General features: G+C 40.7%; 1 protein-coding gene across 2 annotated transcripts in view; it reads right to left on the bottom strand.

Annotated features, from left to right (window-relative positions):
• Positions 1 to 19,411, bottom strand: part of DARS1 (aspartyl-tRNA synthetase 1) — an 84,752-nt gene that overhangs the window by 34,259 nt on the left and 31,082 nt on the right. For both annotated transcript variants that reach the window (XM_003267607.3, XM_030800908.1), the window contains one exon: positions 5,686 to 5,788. In XM_003267607.3, the coding sequence (XP_003267655.1) occupies positions 5,686 to 5,788 (103 nt within the window). The remainder of the gene's footprint in view (positions 1 to 5,685; positions 5,789 to 19,411) is intronic.

The raw sequence follows: 19,411 nt of genomic DNA, 5'->3' as shown, positions 1-19,411 counted from the left end.
AGCAGAACTGAAGGATATAGAGAAACAAAAAATCAATGAATCCAGGAGCTGGTTTTTTGAAAAGATCAACAAAATTGATAGACCGCTAGCAAGACTAACAAAGAGAGAAGAATCAAATAGATGCAATAAAAAATGATAAAGAAGATATCATCACTGATCCCACAGAAATACAAACTACCACCAGAGAATACTATAAACACCTCTATGCAAATAAACTAGAAAGTCTAGAAGAAATGGATAAATTCCTGGACACATACACCCTCCCAAGACTAAACCAGGAAGAAGTTGAATCCCTGAATAGACCAATAACAGGCTCTGAAATTGAGGGAATAATTAATAGCCTACCAACCAAAAAAAGTCCAGGACCAGACGGATTCACAGCTGAATTCTACCAGAGGTACAAAAAGGAGCTGGTACCATTCCTTCTGAAACTATTCCAATCAATAGAAAAAGAGGGAATCCTCCCTAACTCATTTTATGAGGCCAGCATCATCCTGATACCAAAACCTGGCAGAGACACAACAAAAAAAAGAGAATTTTAGACCAATATCCCTGATGAACATTGGTGCAAAAATCCTCAATAAAATACTGGCAAACCGAATCCAGCAGCACATCAAAAAGCTTATCCACTACAATTAAGTTGGCTTTATCCCTGGGATGTAAGGCTGATTCAACATATGCAAATCAATAAACGTAATCCAGCATATAAACAGAACCAAAGACAAAAACCATATGATTATCTCAATAGATGCAGAGAAGGCCTTTGACAAAATTCAACAGCCCTTCATGCTAAAAACTCTTAATAAACTAGGTATAGATGGGACGTATCTCAAAATAATAAGTGCTATCTATGACAAATCCACAGCCAATATCATACTGAATGGGAAAAAACTGGAAGCATTCCCTTTGAAAACTGGCACAAGACAGGGATGTCCTCTCTCACCACTCCTATTCAACACAGCGTTGGAAGTTCTGGCCAGGGCAATCAGGCAGGAGAAAGAAATAAAGGGTATTCAATTAGGAAAAGAGGAAGTCAAATTGTCCCTGTTTGCAGATGACATGATTGTATATTTAGAAAACCCCATTGTCTCAGGCCAAAATCTCCTTAAGCTGATAAGCAACTTCAGCAAAGTCTCAGGATACACAATCAATGTGCAAAAATCACAAGCTTTCCTATACACCAATAACAGACAAACAGAGAGCCAAATCATGAGTGAACTCCCATTCACAATTGCTTCAAAGAGAATAAAATACCTAGGAATCCAACTTACAAGGGATGTGAAGGACCTCTTCAAGGAGAACTACAAACAACTGCTCAATGAAATAAAAGAGGACACAAACAAATGGAAGAACATTCCATGCTCATGGATAGGAAGAATCAATATCGTGAAAATGGCCATACTGCCCAAGGTAATTTATAGATTCAATGCCATCCCCATCAAGCTACCAATGACTTTCTTCACAGAATTGGAAAAAACTACTTTAAAGTTCATATGGAACCAAAAAAGAGCCCACATTGCCAAGACAACCCTAAGCCAAAAGAACAAAACTGGAGGTATCACGCTACCTGACTTCAAACTATACTACAAGGCTACAGTAACCAAAACAGCATGGTACTGGTGCCAAAACAGAGATATAGACCAATGGAACAGAACAGAGCCCTCAGAAATAATACCACACATCTACAACCATCTGATCTTTGACAAACCTGATAAAAACAAGCAATGGGGAAAAGATTCCCTATTTAATAAATGATGCTGGGAAAACTGGCTAGCCATATGCAGAAAGCTGAAACTGGATTCCTTCCTTACGTCTTATACAAAAATTAATTCAAGATGGATTAAAGACTTAAATGTTAAACCTAAAACCATAAAAACCCTAGAAGAAAACCTAGGCAATACCATTCAGGACATAGGCATGGGCAAGGACTTCATGACTAAAACACCAAAAGCAATGGCAACAAGAGCCAAAATTGACAAATGGGATATAATTAAACTAAAGAGCTTCTGCACAGCAAAAGAAACTACCATACAAGTGAACAGGCAACCTACAGAATGGGAGAAAATTTTTACAATCTACCCATCTGACAAAGGGGTAATATCCAGAATCTGCAAAGAACTTAAACAAATTTGCAAGAAAAAATCCAACAACCCCATCAAAAAGTGGGCAAAGGATATGAACAGACACTTCTCAAAAGAAGACATTTATGCAGCCAACAGACATGTGAAAAAAATGCTCATCATTACTGGCCATCAGAGAAATGCAAATCAAAACCAGAATGAGATACCATCTCACACCAGTTAGGATGGTCATCATTAAAAAGTCAGGAAACAACAGGTGCTAGAGGGGATGTGGAGAAATAGGAACACTTTTACACTGTTGGTGGGACTGTAAACTAGTTCAACCATTGTGGAAGACAGTGTGGTGATTCCTGAGGGATCTAGAACTAGAAATGCCATTTGACCCAGCCATCCCATTACTGGGTACATACCCAAAGGATTATAAATCATGCTGCTATAAAGACCCATGCACATGTGTCTTTATTGCAGCACTATTCACAATAGCAAAGACTTGGAACCAACCCAAATGTGCATCAATGATAGACTGGATTAAGAAAATGCGGCCTGCTTGCCTTCCTCCCCCGCCCCCCTCCCCTGTTGCCCGGGCTGCAGTATAGCTGGCACGCTGCAGACTCCCTGCCTCTGGCTCCCATGATTCTCCTGCCTCGGCCTGCGGGTTGCCTGGGATTGCGGGCGCGCGCCACCACCCCTGCCTGGTTTTTCTCCTTTAGCTGGAGGCGTGGTTTCGCTATGTTGGCCAGGCTGGTCTCCAGCTCCTGACCTCGGGAGGTCTGCCCGCCTCGGCCTCCCGAGGTGCTGGGACTGCAGACGGAGTCTCGCTCACTCGGTGCTCGGTGTTGCCCGGGCTGGAGTGCTATGGCGTGGTCTTGGCTCGCTGCAGCCTCCGCCTCCCAGCCGCCTGCCTTGGCCTCCCAGGGTGCTGGGATTGCAGCCTCTGCCCGGCCGCCACCCCGTCTGGGAGGTGGGGAGCGTCTCTGCCTGGCTGCCCATCGTCTGGGATGTGAGGAGCGCCTCTGCCCGGCCGCCCCGTCTGGGAGGTGAGAAGCGCCTTTGCCCATCCGCCACCCCGTCTAGAAAGTGAGGAGCGTCTCTGCCTGGCCGCCCATCGTCTGGGAAGTGAGGAGCGCCTCTGCCCGGCCGCCCCATTTGGGAGGTGAGGAGCGCCTCTGCCCGGCCACCCTGTCTGGGATGTGAGGAGCGCCTCTGCCCGGCCGCCCTGTCTGGGAGGTGAGGAGAGCCTCTGCCCGGCCGCCCCGTCTGGGAAGAAGTGAGGAGCGCCTCTGCCTGGCTGCCCCGTCTGGGAAGAAGTGAGGAGCGCCTCTGCCTGGCCGCCCCGTCTGGGAAGAAGTGAGGAGCGCCTCTGCCCGGCCGCCCCGTCTGGGAAGTGAGGAGCGCCTCTGCCCAGCCGCCCATCGTCTGGGATGTGAGGAGCGCCTCTGCCCGGCCGCCCATCGTCTGGGAAGTGAGGAGCGCCTCTGCCCGGCCGCCCCGTCTGGGAAGTGAGGAGCGCCTCTGCCCGGCCGCCCCGTCTGGGAAGTGAGGAGCGCCTCTGCCCGGCCGCCCTGTCTGGGAAGTGAGGAGCTCCTCTGCCCGGCCGCCCGTCGTCTGGGAAGTGAGGAGCTCCTCTGCCCGGCCGCCCATCGTCTGGGATGTGAGGAGCGCCTCTGCCCGGCCGCCACCCTGTCTAGGAAGTGAGAAGCGCCTCTGCCCAGTCGCCCCGTCTGGGAAGTGAGGAGCGCCTCTGCGTGGCCGTCCCGTCTGGGAAGTGAGGAGCACCTCTGCCCGGCCGCCCACCGTCTGGGATGTGAGCAGCACCTCTGCCCGGCCGCCCATCGTCTGGGATGTGAGGAGCGCCTCTGCCCGGCTGCCCATCATCTGGGAAGTGAGGAGAGCCTCTGCCCGGGGCCCCGTCTGGGAAGTGAGGAGTGCCTCTGCCCGGCCGCCCCATCTGGGAAGTGAGGAGCGCCTCTGCCCGGCCGCCCCGTCTGGGAGGTCTACCACGGAGGCCAGACGCAATGTGGGGGCTGGACGTGGTGGCTCACGCCTGTAGTCCCAGCACTCTGGGAGGCCGAGGTGGGTTGATCACTTGAGGCTAGGAGTTCGAGACCAGCCTGGCCAACATGGCGAAACATATGAAAAATACAACAGACAAACCAACCAACCAACCAACCCAGCGACAACAGAACAGGTCTACCCTGGAGTCATACTCTAATTTTTTCTATTTTCCTCCCTTTGTGATCCTTTATCCCACTATCTTTTTCTTCCTCTTCCTTCTCCTTCTTCTTTGTCAAATAGAGGATTGAGTTATTATCATTGAAAAAAAAAAAAAAAGATTTTAGATCCTAGAATTGCCCTGGTTTTCTGAGGCACCCAATTCAGAACCCCTACTTACTTAGACCCTCCCCCAAATTACCCAACAAAAGCCAAGATCCTATAATCACCATCTTACTGAATCACCCCACACTTCTCCCTTGTTGCCATGAGTAATAAACGTATTTGAAAAAAAAAAAAAAAGAAAATGTGGCACATATACACCATGGAATACTATGCAGCCATAAAAAAGGATGAGTTCATGTCCTTTGTAGGGACGTGGATGAAGCCGGAAACCATCATTCTGAGCAAACTATCACAAGGGCAGAAAACCAAACAGTGTATGTTCTCACTCATAGGTGGGAAATGAACAATGAGATCACTTGGACACAGGAAGGGGAACATCACACACCAGGGCCTGTACTGGGGTGGGGGGAGGGGGGAGGGATAGCATCAGGAGATATACCTAATGTAAATGATGAGTTAATGGGTGCAGCACACCAACATGGCACATGTATACATATGTAACAAACCTGCACGTCGTGCACATGTATCCTAGAACTTAAAGTATAAAGAAAAAATAAAAAATGGAAACTGAAAAATAAAATAAAAGTACATCATCAGAAAACTTACAGCAAGATAGGTCCATTATTATTCACTTATATTGGTGAATAGTTTTTCGGATGTGTTTTATATTTTTCCCTATGTGGCTGTGGTAGACTGTTTGCAAAAATGGCTGCAATATTTCCTCTTGCTCCTGCATGTATATTCCCTTGCAATCATGTTGCCTTTCCTCCCATCAAGGGCTAGAATCTATTTCTCTACCCCTTAAATCTAAGTTTTGCTGTGTGACTTTGACGAGTGGAATATTTAGCTAATGTGACACAAGTAGAAGCTTGAAAAGTGTCTGTTCTTAGGGTTTTACTCTCTTGCCTTTGGGAACCCTCCTGGTACCTGAATATCAACATATCTGGGCTAGCCTGCTGGATGAGAGGAAGCCACAGAAAGAGATACGCCAGATTTATCAGTGAGCCCAGCCAATGTCGCATGGAGCAGATGAGCTATCTCAGTTGGGTGCATCACAGAATTGTAAGCAAATAAATGTTTGTTGTTTCAAGTCACTAAGTACTGGTGTGATTTGTTTCATAACAAAAGCTAATTGATTCAGTAACTAATTTATAAACCTCAGTATTTTACATTAATTTTAATTAGTAAGAACATATAAATTTGACATGAAAACAATTAGAACCCAAATCTATTTCTATACGCGATTTTATATTTTGAAAAAAGTTACCTTCTGAACATGTAACTCAACATCTTGCTGTGTACAGCTTCCAATTTTCTGATTCACTTTTCTCACAACACCTTCTACATCCACAATGCTCTCTTTGTTGATGCTGTCAAGAGAAAAAATTCCCAACTTTAATCATCTCATCAGAGGTGTCAGAACTCACCTGGTGTTTCAGCAGTAAAGCTGAATATGTTAAACTCTTCTTTAATACAGTAAGCCACTTGAGATAAAGCCAGTCTATTTAACCTACTTAGAATAAGCTATTATGTAGCATACCTTGTGAGATTCCTTGAAGAGATGATTTTTTAGATGCCATAATTTAGTTACCACTTATAAAATACTCTGGACATAAAAGGTAATAAAACCAGTACCGAATTGGGAAAAGTGGTAAAAAGTCTTAATTATTTATTAAAGAACATTTCCCTCCCTATTTTTGAGAATCATTAAGATCAGCATTTCCTATAATGAGAAATACTGGCTTTAATAAATGCAATTACTGGTATGTGAAGGAATTAAATAATAGAAGAAGGTCAACTGAAAAGATTTTAAGGTAATAAGAGGACACTAGGGTGCTGTTTTGCAATTAAATCCTCACTACCTTTAGTTTCTGAGTATACTCTGTCATCGGATTTATGATTATTGGATTGTGTACTCCCATTTAAAAGGATGCCTATATTAAGTTTAATATATGATGAATGTAAAATAAATGCATCTCCTGGACAGCTTATTTTTATAATAACTTGAATTCTGAACACCAGACACTGAAATTCTAAAATACAAAATTTATAAAGTAGCTTATTAAACACAATGATTTTTTTTTAATCACTAGTACATAACCAAGGAAGAAAGTGTATAACCCAAAATGGTGATTCCCATACAAAATGTACCCGTTTTACTTTTGTGTATATTCTTGTACTGACAAAGTATATCACAATATAGTTGATGAAAAGGATAAGATTTAATTTTCATGGAAAAATTCTATTCATTCTGATGAGGATTTGGGTCTTTAGTAGTTGTGGTGCAGTTAGACATTCCAGAAACCAGACAGTACTTACTTTATATAAGAGAACACCAGAATCCATTTCAATGAAAAAGGATCAAAATGAGGATAATACGTGAAGAGTAGTTAAGAAAGAAAATTGTTTATTTCACTTGGCTACACTGCCTAGAAACCTGTATGTCTGTTACCAACTAACTTAAAAAAAAACAAAAAATCAACAGCATGCATATCTCTTGTACTCTTGTAAGTCTCCTGCACTGGGGCTATCACCTAACACCTAGCTAAAATCTTGACTACTGAAGAAACTCAGAATTTATTATGGCAAAAGAAGTAGTTGGTGAACTAAGATAAGGCTTTTCTGAGGCTTGAAGGCATCAAGAGGCTCCAGTGGACTGTTATAAGGGCTTTCTAATACTTGCAATCTAGTGTCACTGAATGAATCTATCTTCACTGTGACTGCCACCTACCAGTAAATGTGATAACTGAGTGTATATTCAGGCCTGGTGAGAATTCTATTGCTTATCTCACACATCTTCACAAGGAAGGTTTTCTCCTCTGTATCGATCAATGTACTGCTTCATCAAGCAATCTGACCTGTCCCAAGTAGAGGTCCACTCTGCTACCTTTCTTCTATATCCCTGACCCCTTGGTCCCCTCATCTCACCTCCTTTGACTCCTATTAGAAGGCATTTGCTGGCCCTCTGCACCTTCCATTATCAGACAGTCTTCTTCAAGCCAACTCAAGTCAAACACATCTACTTTTTTTTTTTTTTTTTTTTTTTTTTGAGACAGAGTCTCGTCTCTGTCACCCAGGCTGGAGTGAAGTGGCTCCATCTCGACTCATCACAACCTCCGCCTCCCAGGTTCAAGTGATTCTCCTGTCTCAGCCTCCTGAGTAGCTGGGATCACAGGCATGTGCCACCATGCCTGGCTAATTTTTGCATTTTTAGCAGAGACAGGGTTTCACCCTGTTGGCCAGGGTGGTCTTGAACTCCTGACCTCAGGTGATCCACCCATCTCGGCCTCCCAAACTGCTGGGATTACAGGCATGAGCCATTGTGCCTGGCCCAAACACATTTACTTTTAAGGATTGAGCATCATGCTAGTATCCTTCTAGAAAGAAGGTGGAATGTAGTCAAAGATAACTCTGCCCAGGGCTGGCTGTAGGTCCAATTAAAGCAAACAAAAATTTCCTCTTCTTTCTCATTCAGAAGTACCAGATGACTCTTTTAACCCAGGACCTGAAACCTGGAACTATATCTACCTTTAGTACTTTAATTCCATAGTACTGAGTGCTAAAATATTAGATCAGTTAGTCTAGAAAACAATTACCACTTAGAACATTGTTTCCAGGACTAAACAACTTACAAATTAACTTCTGAAACCACAAACTATTTCTTAAGCTAGGGCCAAAGCTATTATAAATTTCTGCAATTACAAATTGTTCTACTGAATCAACGGGAAAGAAGGCAGGATTAATCAGACATAGAGAACAATTAATTTTTTTTAACCCTTCCAATCTCAGTATTTCCCCTTATTATTTGCAGCTGTTAAAAATCATAACCTATTTAGACATTAGTAAAACTATTCCATGATTTTGGACAATTTAGCTCTATTATCTCTATACAGCTACATCTGTATCTACATCTATTTTTATCTTACTATAGACATGAGTGAATTCAGAAGAAAAAACATTAAAATCAAGGTTCCATTTGTGAAAAAGGGTCAGACTATCCGAGGGTTTTATGTGTATGTATAAAATAGAGTCAAAACAAGAGAGACAGGAATACTTGAGTACATTACTGCCAGTAGAAGAATAAAATTCTACTGATTGTAGAAACAGTCTAATTATATGATTTTAACTGACATTGTATATGAAGATGGCATAATATCTACAGGAGAGGAAAGGAGAGGAAGGGAAGAAAGAGGGGAGGAGAGAGGAGAATGAGGGTACCACTGCTAGCTTCTTTTAATTATTGGAATCCCACAATCTTCCTTCAGAAACCTCTCATGCTATAGGTGATATGTGACCTCCTGAGAAGCAATCCAAGTTATGGGTCCAGTGTTTATGCATAAATTAACTATTGGAAAAACTCAAATTCATTCTCATTCTTTTAGATAAAAGAAAAAAGCAGGGAAGAAAGGGTAGGCGGAATGAAGGAAGTTGAATTATTTTCTTTCCCTCAATGGGTAATCTTGAGCATATCACACTTTGGAGAGCACTGGGGTAGAGAACAAGAATCATAAACCCTGAGAAATGGCTACTGTAGATGATCTGAAAACCAAGGGTGAAGGTGTAATTTTTGTATAGGAGATAGGTGAAAAAATATTTAACAGCACACAACTCCAGTCAAAGAGGTCACCATCTTGCAAATAAATGGAGACATAAATCTGGAGAAAAAGTAGTTTATCTCTTGCTGCTGGTTCCCAGTGTCAGGTTTTGAATCGGATAAGTCCTCCTGAGAGTATAGAGAAGAATCACTGGGATCGACTCACTGCAAACTCGTCTCCTAGGTTCAAGTGACCCTCCCACCTCAGCCTCCTGAGTAGCCGGGACTACAGGCAGGCGCCACCACGCCCGGCCAATTTCTGTATTTTATGTAGAGACAGGGTTTCATCATGTTGCCCAGGATGGTCTCGCACTCCTGGGCTCAAGTGATCCATCTGCCTCTGCTTCCCAAAGTGGTGGGATTACAGGCGTGAGCCACCATGCCTGGAAAACACACTTTTATTTTTATAGCTCAAATGAAAGTGATTTTAGGCCAGGCACGGTGGCTCATGCCTGTAATCCCAGCACTTTTGGGAGGTCGGGTGGGTGGATGACCTGAGGTCAGGAGTTTAAGACCAGCCTGGCTAACATGGTGAAACCCAGTCTCTACTAAAAATACAAAAAAATTAGCCGGGTGTGGTGGCGCGGCCCTGTAGCCCCAGCTACTCTGGAGGCTGAGGCAGAAGAATTGCTTGAACCCAGGAGACAGAGGTTACTGTGAGCAGAGATTGTGCCACTGCACTCCTGCGCCTGGGTGACACAACGAGACTTCGTCGCAGAAAAAAAAAAAAGAAAGAAAGAAAAAGAAAAAAGAGAAAAGAGATTTAACAACTAAATCCCTAAAGTATTATTTCTATTAACTCTTTAGCAATTCCCTTTCATGTTCCAGGTTCTGTGTGAAGTGCTTTAGGTACACACTATCTCATTTGAGCTTCACAAAGGCCTACACGGTAGGTATTATCAACATTTTGGCCGGGCGCGGTGGCTCACGCTTGTAATCCCAGCACTTTGGGAGGCCGAGGCGGGTGGATCACAAGGTCAGGAGATCGAGACCACGGTGAAACCCCGTCTCTACTAAAAATACAAAAAAGTAGCCGGGCGTGGTGGCGGGCGCCTGTAGTCCCAGCTACTCGGAGAGGCTGAGGCAGGAGAATGGCGTGAACCCAGGAGGCAGAGCTTGCAGTGAGCTGAGATCGCGCCACTGCACTCCAGCCTGGGCGACAGAGCGAGACTCCGTCTCAAAAAAAAAAAAAAAAAAAAAAAAAAAAAAAAAAAAAAAAAAAAAAAAAAAAAATCAACATTTTACAGACGAGAAAACTGAGACTCTACAAGGTTAAGTAATTAGACTACCATCACATAGCTAATAAGATCATTTAATGATTATTGCACTAGACAGTTCTGTTACAGACTGACATATTAGAACTAAATTTAAATATCTCAGAATGCATCATCAACTCACTCTGAAATAATACATTTTCATTCTTAGAAGCTCATGAGCTACTAGATTGCTTTATAGTTTCTGTGAAAAAACAAACAAACAAAAAACCTGAAACTAATAGGCCCTTTAGTAATAGTTTCCCAAATGTCCAGGGATCATACTACCTTCCCCAGTAACACTGATGTATCTCGATGTTTTGCTGTTGTTGCCAACCTTAGTAGAAATTCAGCAAAATCTTTAAATAATAATTTCATACTGTTTTATACAAAGTTATATTTAGGCAAGGAGAATTAATCCTACAAACGATCTGAAAATTTCTGACAGCAGATTTTAGACCCGTTTTTTTTCTTAGCACATCTTTAGCATTACCCAAATTTTCAATACAGATGTTGCAGTGGACAGGACTGAAAATGGAAGCTATTTTTCCTCTAACAGATAAATATCCTGTTCCAACAAAGAGGTATAAAATGTAGGTGCAATTGTTCAAGGAGTTGCAATACACAATAGTATAATGGCCTCGCCTACATTCACCAATTTATCCACATGGATGCTCAAGGGGTATCCACATGCATACCTCTCTTTGGGCCTCAACTATAGACAATATACACTCCTACCACAGCACCTGTATACCCTGCCTCTGCATGCAGTTGTTTATCTCCCTTGCCCTCTCCCAAAATTAAGCTTCTCCTAAGACATATATGACACACATAAATCTTTGCATACTCAAGCCCAGCAGAGTACCTGGACCAGGGCACGTGCTAAATACAAGTTTGTAAAAATCAATGAGACTTCTTCTGAGTATTATTTTGGTATTTTCCAGATCTAATAGTTAATGTAGGCTGGGTGCAGTGGCTCATGCCTGTAATCTCAGCACTTTGGGAGGCCAGGGCGGGTGGATCACTTGAGGTCAGGAGTTTGAGAGCAGCCTGGCCAACATGGTGAAACCCCGTCTCCACTAAAAGTACACAAAAAAAATTTAGCTGGGCGTGGTAGCGTGTGCCGGTAGTCCCAGATACTCGGGAGGCTGAGGCAGAGAGAATTGCTTTAACCCAGGAGGCAGAGGCTGCAGAGAGTCAAGATTGTGCCGCTGCATTCCAGCCTGGACAACAGAGTGAGCCTCCATCTCCCGTCTCCAAAAAAAAAAAAAAGTTAATGTAGCAAACTGAAATTTTAACCTACCAACTAGTAAAACATCTGTTTTAGGTGAAAGATCTAGAAAGGAAAGAAAATAAACAAACTTGTATGTAGCTAGGTGACTCATTAGAGAATGAGAAACATACTTGTGACTCATCAGCTACCAATAAATCATTTAACCACAATGACTAATATGAAGAAAAATAAAACAAAATATATATGTATACACATAATGGTACTAAAAAAGGCTTATTTTCAGAATCAAAATACCTCTATGTTTGGGGAGAGTGGGAAGTATTATATAAGCACAAACAGCGATATATAAATTTTAACTTTAAAACTACTTTTCACATTAATTGTAGTCCTTTATAGCGGGCGCTGTAACTTTAAACTTTAAAAACTTGTGTTTACACTCACTGTCCTCTCTAACAGTCAATACAAAAAGGCCTCCAGGACTTCCTTTAAAAAAAACTGGCTTTATAACACTTAACCAAAACTAACACAAACTATTCTGTTAATTACTTTAAAATGGCACACATACAAAAAAAATTTTTTTAAAGAAAAAAGGGATAATATCTCAACTTCAGGATCAACTATTAAATATTAGATAAGATGGGGATCCAGAAATACAGGCCTGGATAGATAGGTATTGCATCTTCCTGCTTCTAGACAAATTTCATTTAAAAACCTCAAACCATTTCAGATATATAATTAAGAACCTGTTCCTAGAACCTCTAGGGAATTAGATGTGCCAACCTTCCTACGTAACTCATTCAGTTGCTTCATTTTTATATGCATTCAGCCATGAGAAAATTGATCTTTCCAACAAATTGATTAAAATAACGTGTGAAGAGTCCTGTGGCACTTAAATCCAATTAGTGAATCAACTTTTTAGATTACTCTATTGATGAATTGGATATTCCTAAGACAGACAATTTGAGGCAAAATAGTTGGCTCCGTATTAAATTCCAATGTTTCTTTTAAGGAAAATACTCCAAAGCTAGAAACTGCTAGTAGTATTGTCTAGCCAGTAAGGCAAAAGATAAACACTTCAGATTTAATATCTAAAGTAAATGCTAAGATCGTTATCTACTTAAGATATTAAAAGTGACCTCATACTTTGCCTTTTAAATGATTAAGAAACCCCAGCTGGAACTATCTGATTTGATATTTTTAATAGCAGAGTCCTTGCTTTTTTCCACCTGGTATATGGCCAGAGGGAATAGAGTTAAATATAGGGCTTCATGGAATTAACATATAAATACTATTATTTCTCCCAATTTGTTGTGTATGAGTTCACATGCTTTAATGTCCAGTCTCTTTGGGCAGTATGGAAACGTAACATCTTGAAAATAAATAGTCCTTAGGCACTCCTCTAGCTCCAAGCATTTTATATATAACAACTGATCTAAGACAGAATTAAAATTAAATGGAGATTAGAAATGGCCTTTTCCTCACAGACATATTTCTATCCATACTATTTTCCAAACGAGATTCTGGCAGAATAGTTAGCTCGTCCACTAACTGAGCTGCTAGCTTCCCAAAGAGAATGTGTTACTAACTAAATATTCTTCTGAATTATCTCATGCTTCATTGATCCTCAAGTTTCTAAGTAAAGATTTTTGTTTTATTTAAGCAACAGAATCCACTAGAATTGGTTTAGATGTTGGTGATGTACTGTTTTTAATAATAACAGAAGGGTGGTAGAATACTAAGCAATGGAACTCACAGTGCTTTCCAAATTTTGCCTTTCCAATTATACTTAGAAACTAAGAGATAAAGAGGAATGAGATCCTGAAGAGGTCAGTGAAACAACGAAAATACAGGCACAGCCCATAAACCTCTATTTTCATTATAAAGTAGAATATACACTAGTGGGCCCAGCTGAGGAATAGGAATCAGTTGTCATGCCATGAACACACAGGATACTCTAGCCTGGTGTTAGATGATGGAATCAGGAGTCTTTGGGACAGGGGAGTTTGTAGGGTGTTTGTGGTGCAAGAGAAACAAAGGGGCGGGGAACAGTGGATAAAGGTGCAGAGAGTAGTTTCAGCAATGGAGCATGGGGCCACATGAGGTCAGGAGGAGGCTGAAAAGACTGGGAGAGAATGTGGAGATGGATAAAAAGACTAAAAGTCTTGATGAGGTCCAACAGAAAATGAGGCGGCCTGGGGGAGGCAGATTGGTGGAAATCACAATCAGAGGATTATTGGGTAAAACAACCTGTTGGGCTTTTTATAAACTCGAAAGCCTGGAACTTCTCTTCAATTAACTCGATATAGTCAAGCTTAGGAGACACTACTGGCTGCCTACCCAATGGAGTTCCTTTCTTCTTTGCTAAAGAGGCTAGCTTCACTCCTCTTCGGTGTCTACTCTTTATTTGGCCAAGTGCTATATGGGAAGATGAGCCCATCTCAGTTCCAAAGAGTGGGTCATGTGTACTCTCAGTCCATGTTGGCAATTTATTACAGATTAATGGTGTCATTTCCACTTAGTTTCTCAAACCAGTAATTTTCTAATTCATTATTTTCCTTACCCCCACACATAAGTAGTAAGCAAACAGATAAGATTCATGTTTTACCCATTCACTAGCAAACCCTGTTGTCACTTTCAAGAGTACAGTTTTGCTGTAAAGCTTGTTTTGAAAATGTGAATTTGTTTCAACATCGTTGACACATTAGGGAATAATTTGAGTATAATGAGAATTTTGCTTTTGCCTATGCCAGATTTCATCAGTGAGAACACTCAGTCAATGCAGACAACAATACTTGGGTGCACTCGGCCATAGAGGAATATACAAAATGCACACACCTTAAACATCTACTTGTAACTCATGTTATGAGCCAGACCCATTCACATCTGGTGTTACAACTTTCCCTCTGATTTCAGACACTGTTCCTTCCATCACTTCACAATAACTTACAAACTGCCTTTCTTTTGAAACCCACTTCCACAAGCAAACTGCACATTTTTTTCAAGGTAAAATGCTACATTTATTGTAGTATTTATGTATTTCTTAACCATTCAATGAGTATAAAACTGTTACCTTTAAGAAGTTAGGTTACTGGCCGGGCGTGGTGGCTCATGCCTGTAGTCCCTGCACTCTGGGAGGCTGAGGCGGGTGGATCACCTGAGGTCAGGAGTTCAAGAACAGGCTGGCCAACAAGGTGAAACCCTGTCTCTACTAAAAATGCAAAAATTAGCTGGGCGTGGTGGTGGGCGCCTGTAATTTACCCAGCTACCCAGGAGGCTAAGGCAGGAGAATCGCTTGAATCTGGGAGGCAGAGGTTGCAGTAAGCCAAGACTGCACCACTGCACTCCAGCCTTGGCAACAAGAGTGAGACTCCATCTCGTCTTTTCAAAAAGTATGCCATTAATGAAGTTTTTTTTTTTTTAAATTGACACATAATTGTACATATTTATGAGGTATGGTGTGATGTCTCCATATATGTACACATTGTATAAAAATCAAATCAGAGCATTTGGCATTTCTATCACCTCAAACATTTATCACTTCTTTGTGGTGAGAACTTTCCAAATCCTCTCTTCTAGCTATTTTCAAATATACAATATTGTTAAACGTAGTTACCCTACTGTGCAAGGGAACACCAGAACTTACTCTTCTTCCTATCTGTAATTTTGAACAGACTGAACAATCTCTCCCTCATCCCCCTCTGCCCCCCACCAACTGTTCTCTCTACATCTATGTGATCAACATCTTTAGCACATGAGATCATGCAGTATTTGTTTCTGTGTCCAGCTTATTCCACTTAACATAATGCTCCGCAGGTTCATCTATGTTGCCACAAATGACAAGATTTCACTTTTTATGGCTGAATAGTATTCCAGAGTGTATATATCCCACACTTTATCCATTCATCTGTTGAAGGAAACTTAGATTGAATCCATATCTCGGCTATGGTGAATGGTGCTGCAATAAATATTGGAGTGCAAACATGTATCTCTCTTTGACATAATCATTTCATTTCCTTTGAATAATTACCCCATAATGGGATTACTGGATCATATGGTAGTTCTGTTTTTAATTTCTCATGAGCCGCCATACCGTTTTCCATACAGGCTATACTAATTTACATTCCCACCAATAGTGTATGATGGGTTCCCTTTCTCCACATCAAGTTTTTGAGTGTTACGCCATTAACCCCATTTTCTCCATAAACACTGTGGTTTTTATTGTGCAAATTTGCATAGGACAGTTATTTTTAGGAATGCATATGTTACACAGCAGAACTGACAGTACATTAGCACACTCTACAAAAAGCTAATCTAAAATGACACCCATACCTAAATGTCCCAAGATCTCTTCTCCCTTGCTGTTGACGGAACAATTCTAGGAAAGGACTTTAGTTGGTACAAGTGTCTAACAAAGCGCCTGCAATTTGATGTGTTAAGGAACAGTATTAGTTATCCAGCCAAATCCTTTCAATTCTTTCCTGCATCCACAATCTTAGTAAAAGATAAATTCTTATTTTAAATTCTGAGTCTGTGGTTTTATTTTCAACGTCAGTGGCATATACCACACAGCTGCTTTTTTGAGTGACTTTGTGCCTTATTTCTCAAGAGAGTGATACAAAGGTGCAAAACGTATTTGTGTTGTGTTAACGGCAGTGCTGATAAGAAAAAAAAGCCCAAAGCCTAAGCAAAAGTAGATGCAATTAATTATTAGATTTGCCTCTAGTGGTGTTAGGTTTTATAACTATCAAAATTTTTATTATTGAGATTATTCAGGAAGAATAACTGTCACTGAAAACATGAAACTCTCTAGGTTCCAACTCCCTGTCCCTCCCCCTTATTTTTAGAGCATGCTTTTTAACAATAGGGTGATTCCTCAGAAGGCAGCTACTGCTTTACAGTGGAAGAGACAAACTAATTAGTGTTACTAATGGTTAAAAATAAATTCCTCCTTTGGAATTTTTAGCAGGAATTTATCACTCAAACATAAAAATATTTTTTATTACTTTATAATCAGATCCACTTTTTATTTATTTTTAATTTTTATTTATTTATTTAATTATTTTTTTGTAGAGACAGGGTTTTGCCATGTTGCCCAGGTTGGTCTTGAACTCTTGGGCTCAAGTGATCGTCCTACCTCAGCCTCCTAAAGTGCTGGGATTACACACACGAGTCACCACACCTGGCCCAGTTCTATTTTTTAAACTAAACTTTTTTCCCTTTAGTTTTGACTTGTAATACCCTGGGAGCAGTGTCTAGCTAACAAACTGTATTCTAAGCGGAGCTATAATGTGGAGGGTTTTGATCTAACACCATTACACACAATTTCAGAGAGGCAAGATGACATAGAGACTAGAGTGTGAGTCCAGCATCTAAGAGACCTTAGTCAAGACACTTAATATTTCACACCCCGATTTCCTCATCTGAAAACAAAAACAAAACCAAAGAGAGAGAGAACAGAACCAACCTCCTCCCTGCCCCAAAACAAAAAAAGACAAAAACGGTATTTACAAATCATGGGGCTGTCGTGTGGATCAAGTGAGAAAAAAGTCTGGCACTTTGTGGCTCCATGCTTAGTATATAATAATAGTCAGTTATTATTGCTATTATTATACGTGAACTTGTTATTTCCCCTGTACATCAACTGGGGAAGATGCTGGTGACCACTGTACTGTAACTTTTGGGTCTGGTACAGGGACTAACAGAGAAGAGGCATCCAAATAAGCATAAAAATCCATGCTAGACACTGGAAAGGTGGCAAAATAAAGCAAGTGTAGTTAATATACTTTTAATTTCAGATTAAGCTTCTTAAATATTAAAAATAACATTCCACATGCAATGAGTCTGGTATGTGGTGGGGGATGGGTTTTCCATGACCTTTCATCTAAAAAATACATGACACCTGCTACGGAGGTCGAGGAAGAGTAGCCCATCATTATTCACATAATCTATCAATAAACCCAAGATGACAGAAGATGGGCAGCATAACCTTTATACAAATAGTGTTACCTTTTATTTCTCATCATTCTAGGTACCACAGATTTAAGCACCTTGAAGTATTTCATTCTACTAGATAGTCTCAATAAAGGCCTAAAATATAACAGAAATCCTATATATTGATGTATTCTGACTGTGTTGTTAATAGTAGGGATAAACTTGGGAGTTGGTAGAGGCTGGGGGATGACCAAATTTTATTTTTGGGTAGTCATCGGCTCATATTTTTCTAAACTATTTCCATTTATTACCATCACCACCAAAAAAAAAAAAAAAATCAATAATGGTGAAAGAGACACTATGTACATTAATAGTTTTTCCATTTGCATATTTATATATCCTTATATCAACAAAAACTACTAAAATTTTTAACACAGAAACTTGACTATTAAAGATTTTCAGCAAAACCGATAAATTTTTTAGCTTTCTGGTTGTCAGAAATAATGTGTTAAATCTTACTATATACTCAATGATAAATATACTTACAGATCTACATAACCACCCACATTCAAATGAGTAATTTTTAAATCTTTGCAGGGGTGTAATAAAAGATTAGTTAGAAAAGAGGCATGCCATAAAGTTGTCACACACCAGTTCTTCAAATAATGCACCAACATAAAATGCTTCAATGTTATAAATTAAATGTACAATTCACTGAGGCAAAGAAATGCAAAATGCCCAAACACAAGAAACCACGTATTTGCTAATTAAAACAGCATCAAAAGAACAAACGTAAATTAGGTAAGTACTTCAAAAAATAATAAAACCACCTTTTGGAAATAAAAATCTTTTTTTTCTTTTTCTTTCTTTTTTTTTTTTTTAGACAGGGTCTTGCTCTGTCACACAGGCTGGAGTGCCTTGGCATGATCTCGGCTCACTGCAACCTTCGCCTCCCAGGTAGCTGAGGACTACAGGCTCACACCACCACGCCCGGCTAATTATTTTGACCTTTTTTGTAGAGATGATGTTTCACCCTATTGCCCAGGCTGGTCTTGAACTTCTGGGCTCAAGTGATCTGCCTGCTTTCGCTTCCCAAAGTGCTGGGATTATAAGTGTGAGCCACCGCACCCAGCCATATGTTTCAATTCTAAGGTAAGCATAAGCTTCATTTATAGGTCAAGCACTTCTTTCAATTATAGTGAATTAGTACCACACTAGATCTCAGACTTTTATATTTCTCAGGCAAGTAGAAATAAGTGTTTGAATAAGCGTCTTAGCTTTGAAGAATGAGCTAAGCAAACAGTAAATAATATAAGAAGTCACATGGTTGTGTCAGGGAAAACCAGAGATGGACAATACTTAAAGTGGTAAAAACAAATTTTATTCAAGATTATTGCAATAGGGGAAAAGAGATCTGAGTATAGAACTGGGCTCAACTTTGAATACATCATTGGCAAGTGGAAACTTAGTGCCAAAGATGGGAACACAGAGTCAGCGGATGGAAAATTACTAAGAGGAGCCATCAGGAGAAAGGGAAGATGCTGGCTAAAGTGACCTAACAGGATTCTTGTTGAAGGCAGGCGAGGGTGATCAAACATCACCTGAGGGATGGTGGAGGAGAAGGAACCCAATTAGCTATGGCGGGTGATCAGATACTGAGGGGGGACGACAGGGGTTGTAGTTAAAGCAACTCAGCAGGATTCTTACTAAAACTGAACAATGCAAGCATAAACATGAAGTAAAAAAGTGGAGGCTTACTGGAGCAGAAAGTTCTTCAAAAGGAATCTGAGGAGAGTTTGGTCAATGAGGGACTCTTTGTCACTAGTTAGTAGGGAACTAAATCCTTGCATTCTCTGTATCTCTATTACACCCATCTGTCCACTGGTGCTTTGCAAAAATTAAAGATGTAAATCATTCTTTAAATCATGATAACTTATTCATTTTTTTTGAGACGGAGTCCTACTCTGTCACCCAGTCTGGA

The sequence above is a fragment of the Nomascus leucogenys genome, chromosome 20 (genome assembly GCF_006542625.1).
Source record: "Nomascus leucogenys isolate Asia chromosome 20, Asia_NLE_v1, whole genome shotgun sequence".
NCBI lineage: Eukaryota > Metazoa > Chordata > Mammalia > Primates > Hylobatidae > Nomascus > Nomascus leucogenys.
Note: the sequence above shows the minus strand (reverse complement) of the source record. Positions and strands in the feature narration are given on the sequence as shown.